This window comes from Necator americanus, chromosome II (genome assembly GCF_031761385.1).
Source record: "Necator americanus strain Aroian chromosome II, whole genome shotgun sequence".
Lineage (NCBI taxonomy): Eukaryota > Metazoa > Nematoda > Chromadorea > Rhabditida > Ancylostomatidae > Necator > Necator americanus.
The window spans coordinates 26,045,617-26,070,520 of NC_087372.1; the positions used below are offsets into that span (position 1 = coordinate 26,045,617).

Here is a 24,904-nt window from a genome sequence, read left to right on the forward strand (position 1 = left end):
CAGAATCAATGACGTCCTGAGCAACCTGAGATTTGATCGCCTCTCACCGGTCGCCATACCTTCCGACGTCTGAGACTGCAGGACCCAGAGTACTAAGGCACTGAATATGCTGGAGTGGCAAAAAGGCGGCTTTTCCTCAAACTAAGCAGCCCTACCACTTCGAGCTTAGCTTTCACCACAGGTCGTCGCCCAACCTATATGGATCAGGGAGCCACCTTGCGACATTTTGCTAAGAAGGTGGTGAATCTTAGCAGTGGTTTACTCTTAGCTAGGCTTCCGATCCCGAAAAGTCGGAATGTCGGATGTGTCGAACTCCTTCTCAGCTTGGGAGACCTTGCCGGAGGTCCGCTGTTCATCGCAGTTAGACGACCAGAGTCACCTCCACGCCACTATGAGGCGGTAAACCGTTTTGGAGGCTGCTATAGAGCTATAGATGAACCCAAACAGTTACTTCTGTAGTTCCAGTTTTTAAAAGCAGTTACTTCTTTTATTGAAAGTTAGAACAGTCCGCTGTTGAAGATTATGGCTAAGAAGCCGGCGACATCGACATTAACACACCTCAGCAGCCAATGTCAGTCAAAATCTCTGCTAACCGAACACTGTTCGATATAATTGTCGAAGATTAATAGCGTGTGTCGATGGTTCGCAATCGGCTCAGCTACTACTTCTAGCACTCAGAATTCGTTATTCGATTAAGTTGTGTAAGTTACACTTCCTGAGTTGGAGCGCACCTTTATCACTCTGGTCAAGTTGCAACATCGTTTGACACGCATTCAGCTTCTTATCAGGACCATCTAGCTATATTTACAACCTGATAACGACATCGCGCTAGTAAGTCTAGCGGTGACTATTCCAGAGGTGCTCCAAGATCTAATGTTTACTTTACTCCTCCTTTCACTATCTCCTTCCCGAATAATTCATTTCTCTGTCCTGACAGGTTATTGAAGAAGAAGCCTTCTTCTCTAGGAAAAAATCTATTCTCATGCACATTCTACTAAATGACACTTTGATAAATAGTTGCTTTAATTTTATAGATGTTTCGATCGCTGTTCGTCCTTCTTGCAAGCGGAGCAGTCACCGTCACCTCGAAGTGTGTGGATGGCAAGGATAACGTGATCACATTCCACGATACAACTAACGGTACGCTCCTAATATACTCCAGTATACTACTGACAGATATTGACTTGGTGCAAAAGTAATGGCGGTTCTTAACGTTTAACTATGGATCCGTTTAACTCGACTAAATCCTACAACAAAAGTTTTTAGATGTTTCTGTTCTTAAATTAAGCCGGACGCGAGGTTATTATGATCGCTTGTTTGCGGCAAACGTTTCGGCTGCTGTTTAGACAGTCCTTTTTACCACAACTTCTCGGCTGAATATAAGCGATTATCGTAGAACATCCATTTTCCATGACCTATGAGAATATGAGACGTAGAAATGCTCGTTTCCGCTCTGTGTTGCGCAAAATAATCTCGGTACGACGGTATCTCTACTTGTTGTTCAATTCTTGTAACGCCCATTTGCTCATATTTTTCACATTGCCATGCTGCTTCAAATGGTACGACGATGCTGCTCTCTGTATGCCCACATCCATTGCAACCTCTCCGGCAAACTTCTGTGAATCGGTGATAGTTTCGAAATCGGTATTGTCAAGAGCGCGCAGAGTCCATGAGCCAACGGTCGAACCCTGAAGTATCCGCAGCAGCCTATTTAAAGGCATCACCCCACGAGTCTGAGGTGGTACGGATTTCGGGTGGAGTATTCTTATACGGGATAGTAGATTATGGAGAGGGAGTGATTCCGTCCATTTGTTCCTGATTGCCGTAGAAAACGGTGCGGAAGATAAGGCGCGTGCACAAGGCTGGCGCACTCCAATCGAACTCGTTGTAGAGATTGGCGCGCCGGATCGTTCGAAGTTGTATCGTTCGGGCCGTTTTTTACGGCAGTTAGGAAGAAATAGGCGGAATATCCCTACTCTCCATAATCGACGATCTCGTATACGAATACTCCACATGAAATCCGTACCATCTCAGATTCGTGGGGTGATGCCATTAACCTCAACCTTCGCTTCATTGCCAGTCCATGCTTTGCTTTGTAGGGCACTGGTTCCTATTCAGTGCTTCAAACTGGTACAGTCAGTTTTACTTGCTTTCGCAATCATCTGCAAGCTCTTGGGAATGCAAACATTCTCCTTCGGAATTCTTTCGTGTGAATGCCCTTCTGCAAATGTTTACTCCTCAGCTCCTTGCTCTCCTTGCGCTCTAATATGTGCCCCTTCCACTACCTTCATACCACCACTGTTGCCTACATAGCAGCCCATGGTTAACACAACCTCGCTCAAGAGCTTTGTCTTTATCGGAAAATGGGGATAATGCTACCGTTCTTAACACAATTTGGAAGAAAAGAAGAATAGAGGAGTCCTGTCCGTAGCTTCGAAAATTATTGGTGATACTGCTGCGGTGTGCTCATGACCGAGCATAGCCGGCTACGCCTGATGATGTTATATACACTACAATTAAATGACATAACTGGGACATTTCATTCATTTATTTCATTCAATATATCTGTTGCGTTTTCTCTTAATCCCCACTTCTTCTACATGTATCTGAGTATGTCTTTACTTTTTTTTTCGGTCGTTGTTTTGATTCGTTGTAATCAAAACTTCATCGTTGTGCACTCATTGGGGAAGATCCTTTTCAGACATGAAAGTTGTTACAGGCATAGAAGAAGATGTTGAAGAAATTGAAAGAGCCGTTACCCCTCGAAAAACCAAGTTGGTTGTTAGCTTCCAATTTATTTAGTAACTTTTTGTAAGAAAGATCATTGTAATCATTCTGGCGAGAGGTTTTCTTAGTCTGAACATTTTAGGAGGGGAAAGCGAGACGATCTGCAGGGCATTAGGGGATTTGCAATCCTCTTCGTACTTTTGATGCATCTTAAGCCTGATTCGTTTCGACTTGGTTTCATCGGCGTAGACATGTGATTTTCTCTTTCTTTTCTACATATAATCATGCGAAACAATAATTTGCTTTCAGATTCTTTGTATTGTCCGGGTTCCTAATCACCAAAATCCTCCTTGGAAAAAAGTTGTCGTCAAATTCAATCGGCACTTTCTACCTACGAAGGTTCAAAAGGATTGTACCGCTGTACATGATGTTAGCAACTGCTACGTACATATGTGAGTTCCAGATATTAGTTTCCAGAACCACCCCTACTGCGCTCTTCCAAGTACATAGCTTTCCAGCCCCACACTCTCCTAACTAATGATAAAAGAGTAATTAAACTTCGAAATGTGCCGAATACCTTTATTTGCGGAAGTCGCTGAATTCCATTCCTCCATCTCGGTTCATTCAATCATTTCCATCTCTGTTAAATGTGATAACTGGTAAAGCTAGTGATTTAGTTATCTGCTGAATGTCAATGATCCAATCAGTCTTGCATTGTTCTATAAATTACAGCTCAACCAAGTTAAATGTTTGAGAAACCTAATGAGATAGACTTTCAAATTAAAAACTGTTGTGCTATGACATTATCGGAACACCGGAACCTGTACCTAGTACCTGGTAGCTCACACAAAATAGTACTGTTATCTTTTCTTTGTTGCCTTTCTCGAGCATGGAAATGAATGGCGTTAGTTTGAAGCTAGAGATCATAGTAGTACATTTCTTCTGGCACAGTGTGAATAAGCTTCCATGTGCTTGCAGATGGTAACTTTTACCTACTCCTTCCTGATCGCAAGCAAATTGTTGATGATCTTGCTTGGGTGTGCACGTACTCCTCCAACATCCAACCAATTTTTGAAAAGTTAGGCTACTGGGATCAGGTATTCCGTTTAATTTATAGTTCTCAGAACCGGTGGTTAACTTCGTGATTCAAACATTTTGGCGGCAAGTGCATGTTCTCATTTATTCTCATCACTAGCTTGTGACAATCTTGCTACATCCGTGCAAGACGTGTTCGTAGAATGTCACATTAGGATCTGCAAAGAAGAAAGTTAAATAAACTAATCCCGCTTCTAGGACATCCATAATTCCGACCTTTTACTTATATTACGGATAAGGTGGATTTAGGCTTCGAAGTCCTTTCCTTTATCGCAATATCTTATAATCGCCAGAGAACTGTGCTCAATGTGGCGTTCTGAACATTAACTGCGTAGCACCACTAGGTAGTTAACCCACAGCTGTCTGTAAACTTACAAAAAATTTGAAGTGTGCTGCTCCTCACCGCTTTTTTGAGGTCCTTTCTGTTCATTTCTATTTTTATGGCAAAATCATACTTTCAACCATCTTTACTCTCGTTATCCACTAAACCAGCACTTTACCCTTAACATAACATGCATTTAGAAATTATTTTGAATTTGATGATAGTGAAGACGATGGTTTGGTGCAAAAGGATTATCATTTTCGGAAACGGTGAGCAATTTTTGGAAGGATGAAATCAATGAAGTCGATGGTACCCAACAAGGCGTAGCGAGCTTATCTTCATTTCTCAACTCGTCTATCGCGAAGCGATTCAAAGCTCTGTGAGGAAAATCTCAACTAATCTCAGTAGCTGTTACTTTACCCAAATTTTTAAATCGTATTACGTGCTGCAATCAATATAGAGGTTGCGAAGCGCGTTCGGACAAGTTGACTTCCACGATCAATGCATGTTTGTAAATCTGAAAGTCGCTGAGGAGAACGGTACTTCAGTGAATCCGAAATCTGCTTAAAAAAATAAGTGCAACGTAACATTCTGAAATACGCCTGTTGAGGTGCGCCAAAAGATCTATCTGATTTGAAAGGCAACATTTTGCTGAAACAAATGTACATGGATCCTTGCAGCAAACTTTGAAACCCATATGGTTGGGGAAATCAACTGCCGGATAAACTCAACTTCTTCGTCGGAATCACGGAAGCACAGAACCGATGTGTGGATTTCTGTTCTCACAAACATCCAGTCTTTTAACAATCATATATCATGCTATACAATAACGGGCTTATTCTGTTATATATATATATATATATATATATATATATATATATATATATATATATATATATATGGGCGGGTATAGTGTGGCGGTTAGAGGTTCCGCTTCCTGCACGATCGATCGGAGGTTCGAATCCGTCCTAGTGCTCACCAAGACTTTCATACCTCTGGGTCGATAAATTGGTACCAGACTTGTCTGGGAGGATAAAAACAGTGACACATCGGCTAGCCACCGCAAGTCATTGTATAGGCCAGTGACACGTTCGTAAACCTCAATCGAATCTGAATTGAAGTGAACGTGGGGGCGCATCCCAAGCGAATTGATTAATGCCAGAAACTTTATCCTTTATATATATATATATATATATATATATATAACGAAATTCCAGAATCCACGTTGTGAGACGGGAGTGAAGTGGAACGGGTCCCGCGGTGTCCTGTGGTCCCATGGTGGACCTCCTGCACCTATATATATATATATATATATATATATATATATATATATATATATATATATATATATATATATATATATATATATATATATATATATATATATATATACAGAGGAGTAGGTGGGTAAAACATTTGGGTAAAACGCTACGTAAGAAATTTTCATGTGCAGCGGCAGTGAGACCCGTCCCAGTCCTTCTGCCACGGAGACAGAATCTAATGCGTGAGACCCGCCCACCCAATTTTTATGTTTTCTAGTGCCAGTGCACCAATCTGACAACGTAGGACTGACCTCTAGAGAAAAGCACCAAGTCGAAGATGAACACGTTTGCATGCATAAAATACTATCGTTACACCCATGTACACAAACCCAAACACACAGAAACACACATACTAAGCCCATTTTTGTACAATATGATGATATGATGTAGAATAGTATGACACGTATGCAAGATATGACGTTGACGAGAAAAATCACCATCACGTCCTACTGTATGCGTTCTTCCGCAGCTGCATGCACGATAATTACGACAGGCATCCGAAACCATAGGTAATGGGGACCGCCGACATCTGGTACCACGTCGCAATTCATTTAATGTGGAGGATATGCTTTGTCGTAAGATTTTAAAACGACTGCACGTTTTCAATAGCTTCTCCATAAAGAATTACTCTCAGGAACGAGGGATTTAGTACCCTGTGGTTCTAACCTGGTTCTGGAACTTTTGTTGCTAACTTTTCTATTTTCTCCCAAACACCTTACATACATGTGTAACTTTTTCATCTCGCCAACTTCAACGTCCTTTTATCTAACGTTTTGTCGCTCCTCTCCAGGAGGTTCCTGGCTCAGCAATGTTATGGATTCTGATACAATTTCCTCTTAAAAACGGCAGGGAGTTATTCTCAATTATGGAACTACGGAGTCTGGAAATGGGAACTGAATTAAATAAGCCGACTGAACTAAAGAAAATATCAAACTAACGGATATCTCGATGGCCACAATGAATGTGACAATGATGGCAACTAGAACACGTCGTTTCCGAAGATACTACTACAGCAACGTTTGCCCCTGCAACATATAACGCTACAAACGCCTACAACGCCCCAAATTGCAAAAATAGTGTAATCGCCAACAAGTTGAATGTCACTACAAGATGTCATCGAGACTGTCGCTCTTCTTAACTAACATGAGAAGAATGGATACAAGAACAACACAATGCGGATCGAGAATGTCGTGGTCTGTACACCGTAACTGGAGCAATGAACAACCCCTATCCGCTCAAGTAACATCAGAATATCTCCCAGGTCGTTGTTCGATTTCATTAATGGTGTTGAAATGTTTGAGAACAATAAATAATGCTGTACATAACAATGGTTACAATGAATCATGAATGCCGGAATATTGTCCTACAACTGTCCCCTATTCCCTTGTCCGGATCATGGTTTTATATCATTGGCTACGCTATACATTGCTTCTATTGCAAAGATGCTGGGAAGATTCCTGGTCTGACACCGTCTGCAACACATTATTACAGCGTTTGTTACGCCATTCACCGTATTATTGCAATCTCGCACAATTGCAATGACGGTGGTGGAGAGTTTGCGTCGCGATATTACGACACTGTTTATATCTGCTTTTCGATATTACGACGCGCACATGATATCTACTTTTTGGCACGTTTTCTCTTTCCGCTGTAAGCAGCAGCGTGTGACGAAGGATGGATAGGCTGTCCTATCCATCCTTCGTCACACGATGATGGCCTCACAACTCTGGCTTTGGGCACTACCATTCTTTGTGTATAGTGGATTACCTGGTTAGGAAAAAAGGGTTCTGCGCAGTACTTTGAATAATGTAATGTCTTCAGATTGTCCCCCGAGGATCACTGATATTACTAATACCGTAATATCACTAGTATGCACTATCACTACTATCGTTGTATCACTAGTACTTCATCTCGACAAATAATGTTAAAAAGAATGAGTGCACGGCGTTGATTAATCCCTACGCGTTCGATTTGAATTGACAATCGTTTCAGGTGTATAGGGATCAGCGAAAAACTCTTTTTTACTTTGAGATCAATCACGTGGTAAAAAAAAAAAAAACTTTTACTTTCGAGAACTCTGTAATTCCATAATACGGCATTTCATAGCAGAAAATCATTTATTTAAGCTGTCGACCTATCGCTTCTTTGTACACACCTGGTCATTGGCTGTAGAGTTGCAGTATTATTTGATAGCACCTGTGTTGATGGGAATTGCGTCATGCTGTGAACAAAACACTCGTCGGATTCTCTTCTTCTGCTTAGCAGCGTTCTCTATTGTCTTCCAACTTCTCAGTCCGCCAAAGGTAAGCAGCAATTTTAAAGAACTGATTTAAAATGTGCAGCTCTCAAAGTTCAAGTAGAATCAAAGCATTTCATAAACTTAAGCTAAACATCGTGACCACTTAGAAAAAATGAAATAAAAATAAAATAAAAGCCTTCTTCTATTTTTTACCCGTTGTTGTTAGACTCGCAAAATAATAATAAATAAGTAAAATAACAGTGAAACAATGAGATAATGGTTTTGCTCCTCCGTGCATAATGTTGATCACCTTGAATCCAATTGATCTTAGATCTGGTCGAGTGAACACAGGTAATTTTTCCATTTGTCCCAATTGAGTGCCATGGTCGCGCAGTGATTTTCCTTTCTCCTGGGGCGGGGCGCGAAAAGTATAAAATTTTCTTGAAGGACTTCGTGAAAAAACCATACCATGGGGTCAGCGGTTTTCCTGTAGTGCCCCTAACATCGCGTGGAACGACGTCGCTCACGGCTCTGGTCCGACGGTTGCCGCTGAAACGCATTACGTCATGTCACCACCACTTTTTTTTTTACTTTCCTTGGCAAACCCGGCGTTGTCTCTCATCTTCGATCGCCGACGTAGCAGAAGACTACGAATCTCGTCTCTCAATTTTTTGAAGCGGGACACTCCTAGCAGCATTCTTTCAACTGCGCATTCAATGACACTCACTGCGTTTTCCTTCTGCTTGCGAAGGGATCAGGTGTTTCTTCATGTTCATTTCCCCACCCATATAAGTGGTGCTTTCGGGTATGTTCGTTCTTTTGAGTGTGAATGGGGCATCAGAAACTCATTCATTTCCCATGAGAATTGTCTTGTCCTAGGTTTATTTTAGATGAAGATTTTGAGTGAAATAGTATCACCCTGTCAGACCCCTCTCTTCACGTCAATGATGATATTTTTGTAGAATGGCGAAATTCCGGTCGTGATTTGCTGTACAGAGTACCTTTGTGTAATGAGTTGAGGCTCGTCTTGGTTGTCCAAGGCTCCTATGACCGCTTCCGTCTCAACTGAGTTGAAGGCCTTCTTCAAGTCGATGAAAGTGAGGCATAGAGGCATTTTGTATTCTTGCGATTCCACGAAGAGTGTCGTAACGTTGTGAAAGTGACCTATCGTGTTGAGTCCTTCTGCCGCTCTGAGAAGAGCTAGCTGGAAATTCTTCAGATGTTCAGATCTTATCCTTTCGGGACTAAATGCCTTAGGATTTCTGACCGATACATGATAGCATATCGAACTTCGGAAAGGAGGACCTCTAGGATGATATGTTTATCTTCTTTCAGATAACGAGGAAGAAAGTGAGGTGGCTGTTGAAGAGTCTTCGCTTTACCGATTTTATAGTTGCTCCAGCTGGGTTCTGGACAGCGACAACACATTTTTGTTTCTCGACTAGCAAAGTTCCGGCGTGCAGAGCGATTGCTTCTGCTCTCTTCTGCAGCTTCGGCCAACAATTCTGCTCCCCTTTCCTTAAGGTTTTATTTTATTGTATCTCTGCAAAACAGCGCAAGCACGGACGTGAGTTTTTAGTTGCATGCTGCTCGTGCAGCTTCATTCTCTCGCTCAATAGTATCTAGAGACAGGTGCTTTCAAAACTGGTGGTTTTGAAGCTTCCAACACTACTCGTGCAATCGTTAATTAGTTCAACGTATTTTTCGTCGATTTTGTCGATTGCAGGATCTTCTCACCATGGATGATTACCATGGATGATCTTAGCCGTCCTGATGGAGAGTAAGCGACAAAGACAGTCAAAGGTGGCTTTGAACCACATGTCCTCATCCACACACGTGTGATTCGGGTCGCAAATTGTTCGGAAGAGTCGATGTTGCTTGCCTCCTCGTGTTGACGAGGACACCAACTCCACTTCTGCCGCGTGTTCCTGTGCACAATTCTTCTACGGCTTTAAGGCTTCCAGTGGGTGGTGTGATCTCGTTTCGGTCAGCCCGATATCGTCGTTCTTAATCGCCTTGTGCGTGACAAAAATATGAATTTACTCCAAATTTCGTATCTTAGTTGGTGAAAGTTCGTCACTTGTCTTGGTTTTACATTTCAACCTCAACTTTTTATTTTATCGTTTTTCGTCGAGAACGTCGAGTGAAAACGAGGTCCTAGTGATAATGAAAAGGCCAAATTAAAGCTTTCAAAGAAAATGGTTTGAGCGACGTCTAAGCTGCGAAAGGTTGAGTCAGTGTTAAACTGCGGTTAGAAATTTTGTACATGCAAGCATGAAGTAGGAAAGCTTTTCGACCGTCCAAACGTTCTAAGGGGAACGAGTATGGGAGCGTCATGCGAACAACCTCAAGTTCCACTAACGGTTACGAACTGCAGAAGAGACCTAACATGGTAATTGTACCGGATTGGTGATTACCAAATTCCTTTCATCTCAATTGAAAGATGAATGAAGCCGCTCTTTGTTCTTCACAACTGAAACTCGAATGGCAAACAGAGATGGACCGCTGACTTCAAAAAAACATCGTTCTCAGCGACGAAAAGGAATTTGATTTCGATGGGAAAATGATGTTGATTGGAGGTGGATGCAGCGTTGTCGATAAGAGATCCAGCTGTGACTGCGTGATCGGCTCGATTTTGCCCTTGTACCAACGATGCCTTTCATGTCCCCGCAAGTTGTGGCATAGGCCAACACCCGTTCATAAAAACCTTAACGGTTTCGAAATGCAGCCAAACGCGTGGCGAAACTCTAACGGATTGATACATCAGGGACTTTATCTTTTTAAGATTTTCAATCGATATCCTCAAAAAGAAAAGTTGCAGATGAATTTGTGACAATGTGGGTAGCATGAAAATAGAAATGCTGTTTTTATCAACACAAAAATAAACCCTGGTGAATGTCAGAAATGCTGAATGAATATCTATTATCATTTCTTCAAATTCGCAACAACTCCTACTTGACTTTCATGCAAAGTAACGCATCTACGGAATTGAACCCTTTTTTGCAACGTTATGGTTCTCTAGTCTTCTTTCTCTGCTTCTCATTTTCTGTTGGAAGGTTCCAACGGTCAAGAAGAAATCTTTCAATCCATGTTCTTCCATTGCGCGCACGAAATCGTTCACCACACATGGTTTGGGACCCAACTTTTCTCACAATCCCGTTGTTGTTTAGATCAATTATTTTTTCAAAGCTTTGATTTGGCTTTTCCATTATCACTAAAGCCTTAGTTCCACTCATTTTTCTTGCAAGACAATAAAAATTTCAGAAGTAGTTGGGGGCTTGAAGCCAGAGAAACATGAAGACCCGTAATCATCTAAGGCGCAAAATTTGAAGTGATCCCGTTCTTCTGTTAAGTCTGCCGAAAGTTGATTTTGCTGATACACGTATTTGCACACCATCATATAGATATCGAAATGCTGCCTTATAGAGCGGAAGTGAACCTACTTTTTTCATGCTCATTGCACAGATATATGCAGCTAAACCGCTGAAAAAAGTTTTTTTTTTTACCATAAACTATCTTCAAGTTGTCGATCATTTACTTTTAGCTTTGATAGGAGTGTTATAGCATTCCACCACGGTGCTGACCCCTGTGAATGGTTTTCAAAATAAAATACAACTATAATACAACGAGAGCAGATGTGGCAGCTGACGAAGGAGAAGCGAGGACAAAAGAACTCGGTAGAAACATTTTAGAACGCTCGGCGTAAGATCTTTGTTAGACAAGAAACATTTTGTGGTAGAACAACAAGACATGAATGAGTTCTTCTCCTTCTCCTTTCCTATAGGAATAGAAAGTAACGTTTAAAAATGCTGAGTTTACGACACGAATCCTGATACGATACGAACAGGAATCAGCATCGCATGGCGCTCATAACATGAAGAGAATAGCCTAATAGTGGTAATCATATTACGTCATGAAGGATATGATAAAAGCTGTGAGAACGATAAAGTGAAGTAAAAATTCCTCGAAATACTTCATGAGTATTTAAAAATCACTACTCTTTTGAAAATTGGTTTTAGTTTGTGTGACTCTACTGTTACTAACTCACTGTATAAATAGCCACAAACTCGAAAGACCACTTGAAAAGAGACGTCAGAAGTCTTCGGAACTAAAACAAAAACTACCACTAACACAAATCAATGAAGGTGTTGCAGTGCTACGCGTGCGTGATTTTCCCCTATCGTGTGCTTAGGTGATAAAGATAAAGGATAAAGTGTCTGGCGTCGATCAATCCGCTTGGGATGCGCCCCCACGTTCACTTCAATTCAGAATCGTTTGAAGTTTACGAACGTGCAACTGGCCTCGACCTTGCGGCGGCTAGCCGATGTGTCAAGTCAGTGTTTTTACCCTCTCAGACAGGTCTGGTACCAACTTATCAACCACGGAGGGATGAAGGGCTTGGTGAGCAATAGGGCGGTTTCGAACCTCCGATCGATCTTCCAGGAAGCGAAGACTCTAACCGCTACACTACACCCGCCCTTGCACAGGTGATATTGCGAGGATTTCAATAAGATATGAACAACTACTGATTAAGATTGCAAACATGAGTTTTTATGAAACACGCACAGAGAAGGAGTAGAGTTCGTGCACTGTTGAATGGATATTGCTGAGTATTTATGTTCGTTGTAAATTTCATGCAGTATAGTTCTGCGCGGGTGCAGCGCAATCGGTAAGAGGTTCGCTGTGGCCGCGCGATCAATGGCTCGAAACTGCCCTAGCGCCAACCAAACCTTCCATCCCTACGGGATCAATAAATTGGTACCAGACTTGTCTGGGAGGGTAACAGCGCTGACCTGATACACATAGCACAACATGTGTTCTTAAAATCTCAATGATTCCGAATTGCAGTTAAACGAGTTCCCATATCCCAGGCGGATTGGTGCATCAGAAACTTTTGTGGTACTTTTTTTCTAACTTTTGTGGTGGACAGATTTTCTCTATTTTTGAGCAAAACTTGGCCCTTCAATCTTTTTTTTTCTGAATTTTGGGACCCGGTAGAGGAAATAAGTAAATTTCTCTTCCTATTTTTCCATCTAGCTATAGGAGCAGAACCACCTACAGAGATGAAAATTTGCACTCAAGAGTTTTCCTTGATGTTCCACCAAAATATAGAGTAGATTTAAAAAATACAACATAGGTTTTTTAATCGCATTTTTTTTAATCACGGTAGTCTCACGGCAGGGATCATCTTGATCACCTTCACCTTGACTCCCGTTGATCTTCGAACTGGTCGAGCGGGAGCCAGTAATTCTTCCATTTGTCCCGATCGCATGCCAGAGTAGCCCAGTAGTTCCTCCTTTCGCGTGGGACACGGAGAGCATCGTACTTTTCTATGAAGGACTTCGTGAACAAATCTGACCATCGGGTCGCGGTCTTCCTGTAGTGCGCTTAATATCGCGGGGCGGCGGAGTCTCTGACCTTCGATCGCTGAGTGTAGGAGAGAACTTCGAATCCCGTCCCTCACTTGCGTAAAACGGGATACTCCTAGCATCACTCTCTCAATTGCGCGTTCAATAACGCTCACCGCGTTTTCTTCCTGCTTGCGAAATGCCCAGGTTTCCGAAGCATAGGTCAAAGCAGGAAGTACGGTGGTGTTGAAGAGGTGAGAACGGAGCCGGGTGTTCCTAGTCTTCTTCACTACATCCTCGATGCTCTTGTAAGCTCCCCAAGCCGCTCGTCTCCTCTTGCTCAGCTCGCAGGTCAGGTCGTTCATCATGTTCAATTCCCGACCCAGATAAATGTAGCTGGTGCATTCGGATATGCTCATTTCGTTGAGCGTGATTGGGGCATCCGGAACTCATCCGTTCCGCAAGAAAATCGTCTTTTGTAGATTCAGGTGAAGACCGATGCATCTACATGTTTCATCAAATTCGGTCAGCATTCGCTCCGCTTGGCTGATGGTAGGTGTTATCAGTACGACGTCATCAGCAAGGCGCAAATGATGTAGCTGCTAAACTTCAATGTCGTCCCATTCCAACTTTCGCATTGCGTTCTTGAGGGTGGCTGTGAATATTTTGGGCGAGATTGTATCACCCTGTCGGACCCCCCTCTTCACGTCAATGATGATATTCTTGTAGAATGGCGAAATTCCGGTCGTGAAATTACTGTACAACTATCGAAGTACCTTTATGTACTGAGTAGTGACGCCTTGGTTGTCCAAGGCTACCACGACCGCTTCCGCCTCAAATGAGTCGAAGGCCTTCTTTAAGTCGATAAAGGTGAGACAGAGCGGCATCTTGTACTCTCGTGATACCTCGATGAGTATCGAAACAGTGTAAATGTGGTCAATCGTGCTGAATCCTTTTCGAAACCCTGCTTGCTCGCATGGCAGTCCTTCATCCAAGACTCTTCCTATCCTATTAAGGATCACTCTTGTAAAGAGCTAGTACTTGACGGACAGTAAGCAGATTAGGCGATAGTTGCCGATGTCATGTGGATCTCCCTTTTTATACAGCAACACGGTCTTGCTGGTCTTCCACTGTATAGGAACCTTGCATTCCGACAGGGACATGGCTGTCGAACAAATGAGAGTAGAAGTCGTAGATGATTTTCTCCATCCCCCTTCTCGATGCAATGGTTGATCCCTTCGAGTTGCGGAGAGTAGTCATCCTCGTCTTGCGACTGGCGAAGTCTCGACGGGCATAGCGGATGCTTTTCTCCGCCTCTGCAGCTTCAGCCAGCACTTCTGCTCTTCTCTCTTTAAGGTCTTCCTTTATCGCCTCTCTGTAAGGCCTTGCGAGCACGAACGTGAGCTCTTGGTTCCCTGCGGTTCGTGCTGCTCCACGTTGGCGTATCAGCTCAAGAGTTTCAAGAGACAGACGTCTCTTGGTGGTTTTAAAACTCTCAGCCTTCTTCGCGCAGTCGTGAAGGTGTTCAACGAGCCAGTCATATTCCTCGTCGATGTTGTCCATTGCGGAATCTTCCCAAAATCCGGCTAGCGTAGCGAAGATATTCCAGTTGATGATAGTCCTGGGATTTCTCTCTCTGAACTTGGCAGCTTTCTCTGTTCTCCTTGCAAAGGAAAATCTTCCTCGGAAGAGGCGATGGTCCGATCCCGTATAGAACTTTGGTACAACAGCGAAGTCCGTCAGGGAGACTTTTATTGACGATGATGTGGTCTATTTCATTACGGTACCCTCCACCGGGTGACTCCCACCTCCAGCGTAGAGAGGAGGGCTTCTGGAATTGTGAGTTCTCACGCATGGTCTTAGTCGTCATGATGAACTCGGAGAGCCTCTCCCCCTGGTCATTCCATTGTTAGATCGTGGGTACCAATGTGAAGTTCCTCCGGCGTTCTTCTTGGGCCAACTTTGGTGTTGAAATCGCCGATTATAACCTTGTAGAAGGCATGATCTTCTCGGTAGAACTTCTCCAGGTCCATATAGAAAGCTTCGACTTCTTCTTCTCCGTAGCTTGATGTTGGAGCGTAAGCGACGAAGATAGTCAAAGCTATCTTCGTCGCTTACGCTGCTGTTGGACCACATCTTCTCATTCGCAGACGTCCGATTCGGGTCGTAAGTTGTTCGAAAGGGTCGATGTTCTTTGCCATACTCGTGTTGACGAGGACGCGAACTCCACCAACACATCTACTGTCGCATGTTACTAAGAACAGTTCTTCTCCAGTTTCATATACGGCAACCCCGTCCTTCCTGGCGCTACCGTACCAGGCTTTCCTCCGGAATTAGGAGACTCTTTTCTATTATTATGACATGCAAAAGAATTTTAAAACCCATGAGCAGGTTGCTAGCCTATAGTCCCATGAGTTTTTGAAAGAACTTCCGCTATCCCGGAGTGGATAAGTGGAGCTTATTTGTTGGAGGTGACTCCAAACTGCCTCCCTTGCACCTCCCAGTCACTTGATTGCGGGCTTTTGGCCGGACCGACGTGCGGGATACAAGGATGACATGAGTCAGTCCTGGCTCAGCAGAAACAGGGAATCCATCCCCTGAATCCACCCGCGACTCTGGTTTGCGAATAGGCCCCTATCCGCCACCCGGGGACGCGCCACGTAGCCTCGCGACTAACCGGCTGTGATCCCTCTAAAGGGAGATCCGTGGCACGGAAGGGAAGAGTACGGAAAATCGGATTTCGAACTGAGAGTCAAAATGCGCATGTCTTCAAAGTCCAATAATTCAGCTCTATTTTTTTGTAAAAACTCATTCATTTTGGAAGATGCTAAGGAGCAACATTTTTTAGGTTAAATTACAGTCCTCATTATTTGATAGCGTTTTTCTCTCTCTCAAATGTGGGAAAAAATCTGCGGAACTCAAACGATTTCTGAAAAAAAAAACAGGGAAACCTTCGAAGACATTAATTTAAGTGTTTTGCAGTGTAGTGCACGAAATGTTCATTTCAACCTACCGAAATTCACACAGGAGGATTCCCAAAAATGGTCAGTGTTTGTGGTTAAAATCAGTTCCAAACAGTGCGTAAATGCTGTAAATTTATTTCCGTTTATTTGGACTTATTTTTCTTACTATTTGTCACGTCACATTACATTTACTTTGATTTATTTATCATCTTTAATTAATTCTCAATTTTTTTCACTGCATTCATTAAAGTCGGGTCAAAACGACATTAAGCACGAACAGCTTGCGCAGCTGTCCGTGCTTAATGTCGTTTTGAACCGACAATATATTCTATTTTTATTTGCAACATGGGTGACTATATCAGAGAGGAGAGAAAGGAGCGGAGTGAGAGTCATTTTCGAGGTCGTGTCCCGGCCGCACGGTAACGATTGCTTCTGTTGTGGTCGCTTCCTTGCTGTATTGAACTGTGATGTAGATAATATTCTTTCCTAGGAAATGCAAATTGCAGACTAATGCCTATTATAACGCACACACTTGACTGTGTCTTTCAAAAATACCCTTTCAGATAGCTTATGGCTTCCTATTGTCTCGAACATGGCAATTTATGTGTGGATCCATAGCATATGAATATTTGGAAGGACGACAAACGGCAAATACTTATCAACTCTTATCACACCAAGACAATGACGAGCCACACCGTACGACACGAAGAGGTGACTTACGCCACAACTTTAAAGACACTAATAGTTGAGTAGCATTTTCTTTTTGAAGAGCGTTTCTATACCGTGAAACAGTTTTTGCGCTGCTCCGAAGAAGAAATACCTTGCACAAGCGACTTTTTCAGAAAGTAATCACTTCGACCAAAGTACAAAAATGACGTAAAATTTGAGGTAATGAAAACATTAAACTTGTGTCCCGTACCACTTTACTGGCATCACCGGCACTGTCCCGACAAAGTTTGACAGGAGACGAGAGAGAACGAGTGAGCAAAGTTGACAAACTCTTACAAATTTCCGTATCAGAACTTTTTCGTTTTTCTTTCTGAGGTTTCTCCAACAATTGCCCATGAGAAAATGCTTTCACTTTAGTTGTTAAACATAGCTGCAGTTAAAGAACCAAAACTTCTGCACCCAGAGTTTTGCCTTTGAATTCCGAAATCTCAACCAAAGAAAAAAAGAAAAGGAACAACAAATAAGTAGTTCGTGCAAAACGATTGCAGGTTCATCTAGGCACCGTTACTGTAAGATCTTTTGCATCTGGAGGAAAAAGAGAAAACTCAGAAAAATCGGTAACACTAAACTACTCGTTTAGAAATATGTTTATTGGCAAGAATAGCTTTACTTTCGTATATGGAAAAGGAATAAGTGATTTTGCACATACAGAGAAAAGCCAACCTCATCCCGCAACATTTTACTAATTCACCTTGAAATACGCTAATCAGAATCCGAAGACTGTTTCTTAGTTACTGTACTTCTGCCCTATTTTTCCGAGAATTCCTTCTTAAAAATCATCTTTTTTGAAAGCAGAAGAAACTATCAAACTAGATGAATGCATTTTCCTATGGTACCATTCACGCAGAGTTGCTTGGGAAAAGAAGGCGGAAATACAGCGACTAAGGAACAAAGTCTTCGAGGCATCGCAGGAGCAAAAAGTGACAACGCTAATGAGAATAAGTTTGATACGAGTAATTAATTCCTATTCAGTGTTACACAAAAAAAAAAGAAAATCTGTAATAAGCTAGAGAAAAGGCCCCTTAGAAGCTATCAGATCTATCAAAATCTATCAGAAGCTGTGCTTGGTGGAAATGGATGCATACAATATCTATTTCTTCTTTTTCTTAGAGTCATTTTCCAAAGTTTTTTATCCATATTTCATAGTCTTATACATTTTCTCTCCTGCACGAGAGCTATTCTTCCTTCTTATCGTCAGATTGAGACTATAACGCTGTGCGTGGTCGAAAACATATAAAATTTTGCAAACTTTCAGCAACTTTTTTGTAGTTTCTTTCTTTTTATTTTCTCATTCTTTGATGTATACGATAATGTTATGCGATTTGTGGAGCGAGTACGTTTGTCCCAAACTCTTTTAGTGTCACTCTCTGTATTGTTTTGGATAGTTCTTTTTTCGTCTTTTTTTTGGGATGAGTTCCACTCTTCCTACACTTTGATGCCGTATCTCTCTGTTTACAGTTCAACAATTTTTCAAGACCACAAGCAAGACTCAGGAGCGCACTGAATTTTGTCACTAATATGTCTGTTTCAATTTTTTTTTCAGTTCCACAAAAACGCGCTCCTGCTCTACATGATACTGCTTTCACTACAGCAATCTTCTTCACTCTGCTCCAGTTAGTATTGGTTAGTCCTGATTTTGTGTCAGACGATGTCGCCAGGTAACTTTTCATTGCTCCAGTTTCTTATGTGGAACAGAAGATTTACGTAATGATTCCTTTGCTATGCATAGAATTTTCTCGACTCTTCTTGCGGGTATTACCATATACGTCAACTCAAACTCTCTTTGCCTCGCTAATCCAGTTATTGTATACTGTGGCGACATATCCTACGTCCTTTACCTTATTCACTGGCCGGTTATAGTGGCAGCTCGCTACTACACGGATACTCAACAACTCAGCATCGGAGGTGAGGATCCTTTTGTTATAGGCAGCCAACCAAAAACGAATGATAACGACTCAAACCTGTCTATATTTATCAGACGATGAGGAGTCAAAGAAATCAAATAAGCTACTTAAAGGCATCACCCCAGGAATCTGAGACGATACGGATTTCAGGTGGAGTATTTGTATACGGGATTGTAGATTATGGAGAGAAGGGTGACTTCGTCCATTTTTTCCTAATTGCCGTAAAAAACGGCCCGGAAGATACGGCGTTCCGGCGCGCTATTTTCCCCAAGGTGTTCGATTGGAGCGCGCCAGCCTTGTCCACGCGCCGTTTCATCTTCCGGGCGGTTTTTTTTAGTGCAATTAGAAGGAAATGGACGGAATCACCCCCTCTCCATAATCTACTATGCCGTATACGAATAATCCACTTGAAATCCGTACCACCTCGGATTCATGGGGTGATGCCTTTAAGAAGTATTTCAGTTTCTGCTGTACGCGACTAGGAGCAGTAAGAGTATTGCGCAACAAAATGGTCAAATTATACTAAGGTCCAAAAGAAATTCTTTCTTGTTTTTTCTCATCGCTAGTAATCGAGTTCATACCGAAAGTTTAAACTATGCAAGTAATCAACATGCTGCAATAATCAGCTCATTTGAGGGTATGTTCTTTGGATGTTATCCTTCGAAATAACTTCATACTCATCAACTCTCCAGTAAAGAACTCGCAGAGCATGTAGTGAGCTGCTTAATTGCAAAAATGGTTTCTCAGAAAAAAACCTGCTTAGAAAGACATCGCGGTGTCTTTGAAAGCAAAATGACTATAAGATATCCAGCGGTAGTTCAGTAATATTCTGAGAGAACATTATTGGCAATAAAGAGCCCGTAATTCTGATTATTCTCGAAATATTGACTTGTAAAGGGCAATCATTTTGAAGGCTAATTTTTCTCCAGTTTTCGTTTCCGTTTCTTCGATATAAATCTTAGATATGAAGAAAAAGTGCAAGTGAAAAAGGTTTCTTCTGGGATTAAAGAGATTAAGGATTAGAGAGAAATCCCTCATTCCCTATCCCTCATTGTACAAGTTGTTAAGGTACTACATAAGTTGCACTAGACACAATAGATAGAATCTATGCGATCAAGCTCGTTTCATTTTTAGCTACCATCGTTGTGCTGCTCGTCAGCTTTGGAGTGTCAATAGTCGTTCACCATTCTGCTGAGGTACTTAATATTTCTACTGCATATCGCAAGAAATTACTTCATTTCCATGTTGCAGAAATTCTTTATTGCCAGTGGAGTGTTGCCGGCGTTAATATGTGTGGCTGCCTGCTACATCTTTGTATTTGGCACCGAGACTGAGTATCTGAAGAGTCCACCACTTGAAAGCATTGACCCCAACTCATCGAGTATGTTGTAGGCATTAGGGGTAATGCTGACGCGTGTGAGTAAATGATAGAAGGGTAAACTTCAGTCTTCATGTTGTTGGCAAGCATGTCTTTGGACAAAGGTCCTTGAATTACATTGCTGTGGGGCTACGATTGAGAAATGCTACGAAACTATGGGGCTACGATTGAGAAATAAAAAAAGGAAATCCACTGCAGTAGAAAGAAAGAATAGCGAAGAAACAGACTAAAAATGGTAGCTAAGAAAAATCATTGTCGTTGAGTGATCTCAACAATACTCTAGGTTGATGAGGAAGCGCAGCTGTTTGCAGAAACTCCCACAGTGCATCCTCCAAGCGGAAATGGAGTGCGAAAGGACAGCGTACAGCACTAAGACCTTTATTGAATTCCAGATCATTTAATATTCCCTAGTAACAATTTCTAGTAATTTAATATATAAATTGAAATGTACTTAGTTTTCTTTCGTTAAAGCTCGTTTCGCTTCGTTTCACTTACGAAAAAAAAATATTACCAATCCAGAGCTTGCTGTCTTGTTGTATTACTTTGGACCAATTGCTGCTTAAGGTCATGAATACATTTAGGACATGTGATTGAGGTTATTCTCGCAACAAATTCTTTTGCAAGCTTCAAATTTTGCAGAACCTTCCTTTTCCTTGTGTATGTATGTATGTATGTATGTATGTATGTATGTATGTGTGTATGTATGTATGTATGTTTGTATGTATGTATGTATGTGTGTATGTATGTATGTATTTACTTATTTGTTTATTTATTTACTTATTTATTCATAAAGATGGAATACGCTTTTTACAGAAATCAAATATGCTATCGAGTGGAATTTGCGCGAAGATCGAAAAGTTTTTTTCCAACTGCCGTGCGATGCGGATAATGACACTCAACTTTATACAAAGTACAAGGGAGAACCTCAGCTCCGATGCGTTGCGGTTCGTTCAAAAATTTGCTGCTTGAGAAACACAGTCCAGTTTTCAACAACTACCGTTTAACGTTGCATCAACTACTCCGTTAGCAGTGCGCTATTCTACACTTCACATTGTTCTCATTATTCTCCAAACCTAAGGTAAACAAAGTTTTCAAATCTATAAGCTCTCTACCATTTTTTTAAATCCTTACAACTCTTTCCATCTTTACGGTAGACTTCCAGTGCCCACTCCCAAAACTCTCCCTTTAATACCTAATTTAAGCTATCCAAAAACAAACCCCATTATTGGGATGGGATGACGGAACAGTTCGAATAAGGCTCAAATCACTGCGATAATCTCTCAGAATATTTGCAACACAAACTTTCTTCGACTGGCACAAATCGGACATTCATACATTCGGATTTTGTTGTTCGGTCAGAAGTTCATACAAATTCTAGTACATTTTTGAACGGTGCGCATTCTTTTGATATTTGGATGACTTAGGGCGGATGTAGTGTAGCAGTTAGAGGTTCCGCTTCCTGTACGATCGATTGGAGGTTCGAATCGGCCCTAGTGCTCGCCAACCCTTTCATCCCTCTGTGGTCGATAAACTGGTACCAGACTTGTATGGGAGGATGGAAGCACTGACTTGAAGACATCACCCCACGAATCTGAGGTGGTGCAGATTTCAGGTAGAGTATTCGTATACGGGATGGGAGACTACGGGACGGGGGGTGATTCCGTCCATTTCTCCCTAATTGCCGTAAAAGCGGCCCGGAAGATGCGACGCCGCACAAGGCTGGCGCGCTCCAGTCGAACTCCCTGTACAAAATAGTGCGCCAAGACGCCTGAAGCCGCATCTTCGGGGCTGTTTTTACGGCAATTAGGATGGAATCACCCCCCTCCGTAGTCTCCCATCCCGTATACGAATACTCCACCTGAAATCTGCACCAGCTCAGATTCCTGGGGTGATGCCTTTAACACATCGGTTAGCCACCGCAAGTCATTGTATAGGCCAGTTACAACAGTTACAGGCAAAACCCTTCCTATTTTGCTATAAAGTCATTATTGGCGATTAGGCCAAACTCCTTAATATGTGATACTCAAAGCGATGAGTATGGAAAACTAAAAATCAACAAGAATAGACGCAATGGAGAGGCAACTGAGTAATAGAATTGATGCGTTTCAGAAAGGTAACGGCACCGCTAACGTTCTGCTGATAGGAAACTCGATAGCGTACAGAGCGTATCCGCTGATCCACGACATTATGAAAGGACGTTTCAGCACGCTCAGACTCTTCGCCAGAAGCTGTTAGTTCTCTTCCTCCTCTAAATGCACTCACACTACTTTGTAATGTCAACACATCGTAAAACATACATATATTCAGCTTGCCCGGCTTTATCAAACTGGTGCAAAGAATTTTCATCTGCGACGAGGAGCGTTGTACAACATGTGAAACCTGACATTCTAATGAATATACACCATTCTACGTGCGTTTTGGGTTTTTGAAGTTTTTTTCTTTTTTTCATTCCAGCCTCGAAAAAGTAACACCATTTAGGCACCCTCCCTTCGTAGCTCCGATCACGGATCTCAAGTCGGATCTCATTTTCAACCAATTTCAAGCAAACGTGGATTTCTTCAGGCAAATATCAAATGTTTTCAACATTTTTGCAACTGTTATACAACTAAGAAGAAGATGTACGATTACCGTCCTTATTCTGGTGAAACGGCTATGCTTCTCCTGCTTTCAATATTCTATTCATTTAACCCACAATTTTGAATCACAAGGATGGGAAATCATAAAAGTTTTGTGTTGCGCGAAATTCATGCTTCTGGAATTTCTTTTCCTTTCAGCTGAAGTATAAACTCAGATTTGCGAAGGAATAACACGCGTATAGTAAAAATATTGTCTCATCCCATAAATTCCTTTTCCCTTATGCAGTTTTTAAAAGGTGCACAAAATAAAGTCAGTGGGCGAATTTTGAAATAAGGGCATTGAAAATCTACTGGAAAGGTGGAGGAAGAGTGTAAAAAAAATGAATGAGAGTCTATTTTCGACTCTAAGAAAGCTTCGTTCATAATAATTTTGAAAAAAGGAGGTATTGAATGGAAGTGTGGAATAATTGTAAACTATATGCCGCATTAAGCCGAATAAGATGACAGAAACGAATGTGGAAATATATGGTCAGCTCTCAAACATGAACATAGGACGCAATTTCGTAGTTACCAAACCATTAGATATTGTAGTCGCGGCCGAACGCGTTCAACCTGGGTGACGCAACGCGAAACAGCGGTGGAAGAGCCAGGCACGGATGTTTTGAGTGAGTTGTTAAAGGCATCATCCCACGAATCTGAGGTGGTACGGATTTCAGGTAGAGTATTCTTATAGTAGGGATAGTAGATTATGGAGAGGGGGTGATTCCGTCCATTTCTTCCTAACTTCCGTAAAAAAAAACGGTTCGAAAGATGCACACATTGCACAAGACTGGCGCTTTCCAATCGAACTCGTGGAAAATAGCGCACCGGAACGCTCGAAACCGTATCTTCCTAGCCGTTTTTTACTGCCGTTAGGATGAAATGGACGGAATCACCCTTCTCTCCATAATCTACGACTCCGTATGGGCATGACCCACCCGAAACGCGCACTACTCCAGATTCGTGGGGTGATGCCTTTAACGCTGCGAAACCGCCCTTTATTCAAAAAAAACCCAGTAAAATAGTTGCAAATTACTACAGGTTACTAAAAATACTGTTGCGAAGGAAGCAGCTATGTATAATGGTTTCGTTTATATCGCAGCTAATTTTAATTCACCATAATCAGAAGAAACCTCCGCAGAGATGAATTCGAAAAGATGGACTCATAAAGGATTCCAAGATATCTAAATTCAAATTAAATTTATACAATTAATCCTGCTTTCTTCATTTCTGTCATCAAGAAGGGCGCCTCTAAAAGAACTTTCTACTATCATTTATTACCTAAGCAAATCCTCAATCTATGCTCAATTTAAGATTCTATGGTCAAATCTTACGACAGCTGCTACCTGCTTCAGTTCCATTGAAATCGCGATGCAAGAAAGTCACAAAATCTTTCTCCTTGCTAGGTAGTGCTGTTAAAAAAAGAAAATGATAGCGAATCTGCTGCGTACATCCAGAAGGCTGTGCTCACCACAAGTTTGTGAGGACACAACACCAATTCCCACTTCATTCGTTCCGACAATTTTGTCAAATGTTTTCTTCCAACATTACTTACGAAAATATAGTCGCTTTCAAGGTCATCTATTAGACAACGAGACTCCTGCATACTTCATCTCCAAACTCTTCACATTGATTAGTTGGAGAGATCCAAAAATGAACATGCAATCAAATCTTTTGGAAACAAAATCATCGCTGATCTGCATTTGAATATTCCGATCTTACAATCCTCTTTAGTAAATACTCGAAGTATATTGTGATCGACATGCCGTACTACAAATACCCAGTACTGAGAACTGGAGCAGTTTTGGCTAAACGATTCCAACAAGGTCTTCCTCCTGGCGACGACCTCGTTGTGACGTGGGAGGTGAGTAAAGAAGCATCTCTTGCTGCATTAGCATAAGCTTCGGAATAGCTTCGCTTTCAACAATCACATAAATCATTTCACTATTTCAGCAATATATAAACCAAACTCAGTATCACAGAAGGCGAATAAGTTCGATTAAATGCAAAAAGTGCATCATAAATGACGTAGCTGATGTGAGTTGAAACCATCCTTCCTCATTCTATTTGCTAAGTCCATCGGATGGGGTTTTGAAACAGGAGAAGCCTTTTAGTAATGTTAGTAGCGATTGTCTATGATATGATGACCTAGTGAACTAGGAAGAGGAATAAGAGGATTGCAGGTGAGCTCGCAGGTGGACCAATACTTTCTTGATTCTAGACAACGATGTTATGACTATACATTACAATTTCAGTTTTATT

At 41.8% G+C, this 24,904-nt stretch overlaps 3 protein-coding genes across 8 annotated transcripts; 1 reads left to right on the forward strand and 2 right to left on the reverse strand.

Moving 5' to 3' along the window:
* Positions 1-198: 198 nt before the first annotated feature.
* RB195_019499 (uncharacterized protein) lies at positions 199-24,759 on the forward strand (the record flags this gene model as incomplete). 6 transcript variants are annotated; one of them, XM_064187369.1, is made up of 19 exons in its annotated part: positions 199-399; positions 1,035-1,140; positions 2,720-2,774; positions 2,870-2,980; positions 3,037-3,179; positions 3,706-3,824; positions 7,593-7,769; positions 16,580-16,727; positions 18,289-18,403; positions 18,475-18,650; positions 19,784-19,845; positions 19,901-20,030; positions 20,841-20,971; positions 22,137-22,257; positions 22,335-22,437; positions 22,506-22,589; positions 24,377-24,506; positions 24,596-24,679; positions 24,757-24,759. In XM_064187369.1, the coding sequence occupies 19 exons, from the start codon at positions 199-201 to the stop codon at positions 24,757-24,759; spliced, it is 2,199 nt and encodes a 732-aa protein (XP_064043250.1). The 6 variants fall into 6 exon arrangements, with proteins under 6 accessions (XP_064043250.1, XP_064043252.1, XP_064043251.1 ...); XM_064187374.1 differs by lacking the exons at positions 199-399; positions 1,035-1,140; positions 2,720-2,774; ... (2 more) ...; positions 3,706-3,824; positions 7,593-7,769 and adding an exon at positions 21,055-21,105 and having other exon boundaries at positions 16,619-16,727; XM_064187373.1 differs by lacking the exons at positions 199-399; positions 1,035-1,140; positions 2,720-2,774; ... (2 more) ...; positions 3,706-3,824; positions 7,593-7,769 and having other exon boundaries at positions 16,619-16,727.
* Positions 12,867-13,421, reverse strand: RB195_019500 (uncharacterized protein; the record flags this gene model as incomplete). Its single annotated transcript, XM_064187375.1, has 1 exon — positions 12,867-13,421. One exon carries the CDS (start codon positions 13,419-13,421, stop codon positions 12,867-12,869), a length of 555 nt encoding a protein of 184 aa, XP_064043254.1.
* Positions 14,152-15,254, reverse strand: RB195_019501 (uncharacterized protein; the record flags this gene model as incomplete). Its single annotated transcript, XM_064187376.1, has 3 exons — positions 14,152-14,801; positions 14,978-15,117; positions 15,172-15,254. 3 exons carry the CDS (start codon positions 15,252-15,254, stop codon positions 14,152-14,154), a joined length of 873 nt encoding a protein of 290 aa, XP_064043255.1.
* Positions 24,760-24,904: the final 145 nt, after the last annotated feature.